The sequence below is a fragment of the Ptiloglossa arizonensis genome, chromosome 11 (assembly GCF_051014685.1).
Source record: "Ptiloglossa arizonensis isolate GNS036 chromosome 11, iyPtiAriz1_principal, whole genome shotgun sequence".
NCBI lineage: Eukaryota > Metazoa > Arthropoda > Insecta > Hymenoptera > Colletidae > Ptiloglossa > Ptiloglossa arizonensis.
In genome coordinates, this window is record NC_135058.1 from 15,373,806 (window position 1) to 15,380,786 (window position 6,981).

General features: G+C 29.4%; 1 protein-coding gene across 2 annotated transcripts; it reads left to right on the forward strand.

Moving 5' to 3' along the window:
- The first annotated feature begins 3 nt into the window (after nt 1–3).
- On the forward strand, nt 4–4,615 carry Pink (WD40 repeat domain-containing protein pink). Of its 2 annotated transcripts, XM_076323545.1 has the most exons (6): nt 4–452; nt 942–1,052; nt 1,163–1,396; nt 1,589–3,576; nt 3,678–3,795; nt 3,872–4,615. In XM_076323545.1, the coding sequence occupies exons 1-6, from the start codon at nt 366–368 to the stop codon at nt 4,124–4,126; spliced, it is 2,793 nt and encodes a 930-aa protein (XP_076179660.1). In that variant the 5' UTR covers nt 4–365; the 3' UTR covers nt 4,127–4,615. The 2 variants fall into 2 exon arrangements, with proteins under 2 accessions (XP_076179660.1, XP_076179661.1); XM_076323546.1 differs by lacking the exon at nt 4–452 and having other exon boundaries at nt 942–1,080.
- Nucleotides 4,616–6,981: the final 2,366 nt, after the last annotated feature.

Sequence of the window (6,981 nt, forward strand, 5' to 3'; positions counted from 1 at the left end):
TCATGACTTGCTATGAAGAAACAAATAATGGTGAAGATAATTCTATGTCATGAATCTCGAAAGTAAATCTCAGTATCGAAAGTGGATACTACATTGTGGGTATCAAATTGATAGTGCCAATAGCGTTACTTTAAAAATTTTGTACGTAGGAGTGATGAGAACCACTGCTCAAAACAAATATTCTAATAAGATGACCCTCTACATAAGCACATTCAATGCTCACAAGCAGATCGTGCGTACAGTACAGTATTTAATGTGCGTATATGTCAAAATTTAGCGGAGTTTAACACAGATTAAATAATCTTATTCGTACGTGTTAATTTGTAACTTGCGTTGTGTTATAACGCACGGGGTTGTGACAGACTATGCAGGAGTTTCCCTATATCCTGTCAGAATACGAGGAAATAAATTCTCTTCTTTATAAGCCTATTAACTCGACCAAACGAATTAAGGTAATTTTTAAAACCACAAGATTATTCTTATATAACAATGATAACTTATACCATACAACATTCATTTGTCTATAATCTAAAATATAATGACTTTACACTCATTGTATAGTATATTCAATTTGAATGTATACACCCAATTATTTTATAGCCTATTGAAGATACAAGAAAAATATTTATACAAGAGTTGTTTGATTTAAAAGAGGAAATGTAATAGTAGGGTTGTTTTGGTTTAGATAGTAGTTAATGGAAATTTTTAAATCTTTTTTTTAAGTAGAGGCATGTATTATTACTTTATAGTGAAAGAAGCTATAAGATGAGTATTCATCTCATAATTCCTTTCAAAGAAACATTTTGTATTAACAATTAATATATGAGATGTTATTGTGGATACCCAGGATGAATATCAAGCTATTAAATTAGAATGTAATAAGAATTGGATTGATCTACAGTAATAGATTAATTATCAACTGTTTTATTATTATTTTGCAGTATACATGTTTCAATACGTCTCCCAATTACATTATACTGGGTTCAACCAGTGGCAGTATTTATCTATTTTCAAGAAAATCATGCTCATTTCTACAATTAATACCTTTATCGGTACATAAACTTTTCTTAATTTACAACAGTAAGAATATAACCAATTTATATTGATATAGTATTAAGGTGACTGCAAAAATATCTAATAATAATGATTTTTGTAACATTAGGAAGGAGCAGTTTCTCGTGTTCTCATATCACCTGATGAAAAAATAATTGCAATAACCACAATACGGAAAGTAGTTTGTTTGATAGCTTTAAAACCTATGCCAAAACTGATAGTTACTTCAATGGAACATATAAATGAACAAGTTAACTGTCTTTGTTGGAATGATAATAGTTCAGAAATATATATTGGAGATTCAAATGGCAAAATTTCCATTATGTCATTGTCCATTTTTACAGTAAGTTTCCATTTTGATTTTTAAACTACTAATAATTTTTATTGTTCAATGATAGATAAATTTAGATGTATTATTCATATGTAAATTGGTATGTTTTATTACCTTTTACATTTCTCAATTAAAATATTTTGCAACATGTTTAATAGAATTATTGTAAATTACCTTTATTTAAAACAAAATTTGATATTTCAGGTTAATGGTATGTTTCAAGCACCAGCCTGTACATTAATGAATTTGGATTCGGCCATTGTGCAACTCAGTTTCTCTTCACCTTTATTATTAGTGTCAACCTTAACACGTTGTTATATATGTGATACGGTACAAGAACAGTACAAGCAAGTAGGAAATAAAGCTCGTAATGGAGAATTTGGTGCTTGTTTTTATAAAACGTACCTTACAGTTTCCAAGAGTATCACAAATATTCAAAAGGAAGAAAAATTAGTTAACAGGAAGCGTTCTTTTGATTTCATTCCTGAGGGTATCAGTAGTGTACATGAAGAAAATTTTCCACAAATCTTTTGTGCTCGACCAGGTTCTAGACTTTGGGAAGTGTCTGCAAATGGAGTTGTAATGAAAACTCATCAGTTTAAAGAAGCACTAGCTATTTCACCTGTAACAATATACAGACCAAATATAAAGACCTTCATTTATCAGAAGCAAATGGAACAAACCTGGTTGCCGCAATCCATTAACTTTTCACATTTATTTGTCATAGCAGAGAAATATTTATTTTCATATACTTCCAATGGTCTGTATATAGTTGATCCTATGACTGCAACTGTAGTACTTTGGAACAACGAATTTTCAAATATAACTATGGCAGAGACTGTAGAGAACAGAATATATTTAATGACTTCCAATGGAGAATTTCATTGCTTGATTCTCTCTTTTTTAGATTCTTTAATATTACAATTGTACAATAGGAAGAAATACTATGAATGTTTAGAGTTATGTCTCTTACACAAAGTAGAACTAAAGACATTAATAAATAGTCCAGAAATTAATAAAATATGTGATATTGAAAACAAGTTTCAGATACTTAGAGATGACGAGTTGTCAACATTATTACATCCTTTAACACTTCTCTTAGAATCTAATTCCAAAAAAAGTCCAGAGAAACTAGATTCAGGTATCGTTGTTGTTAATTCTGGAAATTCAGATTTGAAAGACGAGGAAAGTTTCAGGCATAAATCTCATTGTTCTTCACAAAATAATGAAAGTTCTTATGAAACTGAATTAACAACAGAAACCAATGTGTTGGTTAATGTAGCAATTGATTCGTCTAATGAAATAAAGGTGGATAAAGATGCAAATTGCAATGCAAGTGAAGAAGAAAGTAATGGCAAAGAACTGTCAGAGACCAAACAAAAATTGAATTTAAATAAAAATGTGATGCACAGAATACAAACAGATTTGGAAGCTATATACACATTAGTTGGTAATATTAGACTTTCTATGAATGAAGTGGAATTAGAAACATTAATATTAGATATAGACTGGAGAATGAATGTTATCAAAGATGTATATGAAACTTTAACTGATTTGAAAAGCTTTGTGTATGAAATTTTAAGAAGTGCAGAATTATATTACTTTAATACTTTACTAGAGAACACTGCAATACAATTAATTCAGTCAACTGATAATAAGTATATTATAAAACAAATAACGAAAGCTTTTGTTAATATAAATGCACAAATCTACAGAAGGTGTACCTGTGGTAATCCATGTCCAACAAATGAATTAGCTGAACCAAAGTTCCTAGGGATCGGTAGATCTCTTCTTAAAAGATTTGTAAATGAAAATAAAGAGCAGTGCATAAGTTTATGCAACAGAGTACCTTACATGTGGCGAGAATATTTGCCATTGTATGTAGAACAACATGGTGTACTGATGAATGATTTATTGCGACAGTGCCTTCAGATTAGAGACAACATTGTACTTTCCATTCTTCTACCTTTATTAGATGGAAAACATTGGAATCTTGTAACAACTTACGTGAAGGAAATGGAAGGAGGACAATGTTTATTCTGTGGCAAATCTATAAAAAATGGAAATAATGAAATATCAATACAATGGAGTACTGTGATACATGAAATTATGAAGAAGCAGGCACCCGATATTGCTATGACACTGTTAGTGAAATTGGAGAAAGCTATACCAAACGTTCCTATCGATAAAAGGTGATTTTTCTTATGATTTGACCTGATTTAATATCCATTATAGAATCAAACAGTAATTGCTAAGTTTGTATGTTATGTAAATTAATCATAATTTGTTGCAGTATATTTCAATCGCTCGTATTTACAAAAATTTTATATCAGCACGGATTGAATCGTGTTATTAATTTCAATAAAAGTACTCCTGGACTGTCTGAATACAATATGATGTGTTCCACAAAGGTAATTGATGTTTTGAGCAAAAACATAATAAGGTAAATTATAAAGAATACAAAAATGTTTGTTTTCTTTTTTATAGATTCGAGATCAACTAGTAGAAGTACTCGAAAAAGATCTAAATAGACCAATTAATAAAAACGTATTCGGAAATGGAGGTCATCATTGGGGAATGCATTTTCAAAATAAATTTTCGACATGTCCATGTTGTACCCTGTCCCTCCAAACACCAGTTTTGTTAGGTAACAATGGAATCGCGATATTTGGTTGCGGCCACGCTTATCACGTAAACTGTATGATAGAAAAGAAACTTACGACCTGTAATCTTCATTCTTAATTGTACATACACAAAAAAACAATAAGTTTTGTAAAAGAAAATATTAATGTGTAAGGCTAGGCGCATACTATCAACTTTCTGTCGACTAAACTGTTTATTTAAATCAAACATTGTCTATAATTTCTCAGCAGTCAAGTGCTATTTTCACTATTTTGTTGAATCCAAAAACAATCAACAAGTATGCACACTTCTATTTATGTTCATGCCATTTACCATATCGACAACATTATTGTTTAGCAAAAAATCGATAATATACTTCTAGCCAAGCATAGTTTTTGCTGAAATGATTTTTAAACGGAAAAATTGCACGTTGTTCATCTAGTCATGGAAATACAAATTTTTCGTACGTAATTTCACAAAATATGAACAACTAGCTTTATAAGCACATATACAAATTTATTGTCTTAATACAAATCTTTATCGCAGACAAATTTCATGATTTAACAATGAACTGTTAAACGAACTTAGAAAATAAATGTTTATGCCTGAATCTCTTGTGATATAATTAAATTGTAACTAATTGGGTAGTATTATAAAAGTTTTCTAAAATATAAATTTTCTTTTCATAAAAAATTAAGTAGTAAAAATTATATATGTATGATACTTGTAACGTGAGGAATACAAAGTTATACTTCAATTTAAACTCTATTATTAGAAACTCACAAAATCAATGAAAATACATAGATTTTTCCAAATAAATCATAAAAAACACTGAATTGTTAATAATTGTAATGATTGTCAAAAAATAGATTAATTTCACAAAGGAAACAATTTCATGTTTGCGTTAATTATGTTAAATATATTTTTTCGATTTATTTTATATTTCCTAGAAAAATAGTATTCACGCCAGTTTATATTCGTGTATATAGCCTAATTTGTACTTATTACTTATTAATAATGTACCTAGTATATTTATTAAACGATGAATTCTAATTTCAGTTAAACACTTACCTTATTTGTTATTTTTATTGTTTATGTCAGAAAAATGTATACAAGTTGAGGTATTCTTCCTTCACAAATAAAACAAAAAGTCATCAAATAAATAATTTCTTCAAAGGATTTGTAGTCTAATAAGTCCATGTTTGTACAACTCCTAAAAATCTTTAACATGAAAAATGAAATATAAACAAGATTGTACTATAGTATTAAAACGTATTCACTTTTTTCGTAATTATTTTCGTCCTCTTAAAATTCCTATCACTATTTACATAACATACTAGTAATTTAAATTTGACAGTTGTTAATTGACTCACATGTATATATATCGGTCTTATGAGACAATAGATTATCATTAACTAATGATAAAAACTAGATGGTAAGTGTAATATTTATGAAATTGAATGATTTCGTTTTCATCATTTTGGTAGCGCGTTATTTATAATGCTACCATATTTTAAAATATATTATTGCTAAATTTGATGAGACTATCCGAGACTATTATTACACATTCACTTTTTCAAATGATATATTATTTCGTATTTTCTATCTATGATTGAAAATGTACATGTGTGTTTACTTAATTGACATATCGATGCGTATTGTACTTGCTTTACCAGGGGGAGGGGGAGTGTACCGATTTCAAAAATTAAATTAATAGCACAGTGAAAAAGGGAGCAATATAAATTGATTTATAAAGATAAAAATACTGTTCGAAGAGTCTGTCACTCGTAGTTTACGTAATTAAGATTCCGTCACAGCTATGTAATTTTAAACGACAACCAGACTAATGAACAATTGTCTGCAGATAGTCTACGGACAATCGGTATGTAACGACGGTCAAAACAAAAGTCCAGAGATAGAACTTGAACAAATAATGACCTGTATTTTGTTTCAACTCCGTCCAGATGTGAACGCATGACATGTCTGCAAATTATCTACGGACAATTGTCCGTCAGTCTGAATGAGACTTTACGACAATGGAAGCAAAAGATTTTGGTCACTGAAGACTAATGAGCAACTATCCCCATCACAATCGTTTAGCTACAGTACGAATCACTTAGTTTTATTTCTTCATTACTCTGAAGTAAGAGTAGAAGAGAAAAGTCAAAGGTCGCGTCACAATAGTTTATGCAATCAATAAATCTCATAGTTAATACACGCCACTCAACCTTATCTGATTCCTTCAATTTACCCTGAACGGCACTGGCTTATGTTACGAATAATATCCAAATACGATATCGGGTAGCTTCAATTGTACGGTACATCTATTTTCTAATACAGGTATTCTCGGAAGATTAAAATATTTTGTCCTTATTATAGCAAAAATAGAGGGTGCATTTTGATAGAATCTCACGGTCATGAAAGGGCAGTGGTATATCCGCTCTACATAACCTCGCCCCATAAATTGTTCAAATAGACTTTGTTTACTGTAGCATTAATTTAATCGCCACTACTAATCGAACTATAATTTTTTATGGAAACAAAACCTTTTGTAATGATGAATTTTACTACATAAATTTATAAAAGTTTTTACCATCGGCCGAATATGACCGATCTACTTTGCAAAATATGAAACATTACAAATATTAATGCAATCGATAACTCTTATTACTTTGTACTTTCTGTCATAAAAATTATATAAAGCACCATTAAAGGGATTACAATAATTTTACAAGAAAAAGTGAATACGTTTCTGTCATCTTTTTACAAGTTCTTTGAAATTAAAGACATTTTTTTTTATTTTGAAGAAATGTTTGATAATATATTTACGAACGCCTCAATTTGTATAGTTTGCTAGAAATTTGTTTGCATAGAAGCATACGGTAACGAGCCAAAATATTGTCGAATATTTCGAATTACGATACAAAATATTTCGTTGCTGTAATATAATGTATAACAAACTTTACAGATTGAAC

What these genes read in the sequence shown, in the direction of transcription:
- Pink (XM_076323545.1), top strand. Translation starts at nt 366, where the DNA reads ATGCAGGAGTTTCCCTATATCCTGTCAGAATACGAGGAAATAAATTCT. An exon ending in TGTCATTGTCCATTTTTACA is followed by an intron (nt 1,397 to 1,588) that starts GTAAGTTTCCAT and finishes TTGATATTTCAG; the next exon opens with GTTAATGGTATGTTTCAAGC. An exon ending in AACGTTCCTATCGATAAAAG is followed by an intron (nt 3,577 to 3,677) that starts GTGATTTTTCTT and finishes AATTTGTTGCAG; the next exon opens with TATATTTCAATCGCTCGTAT.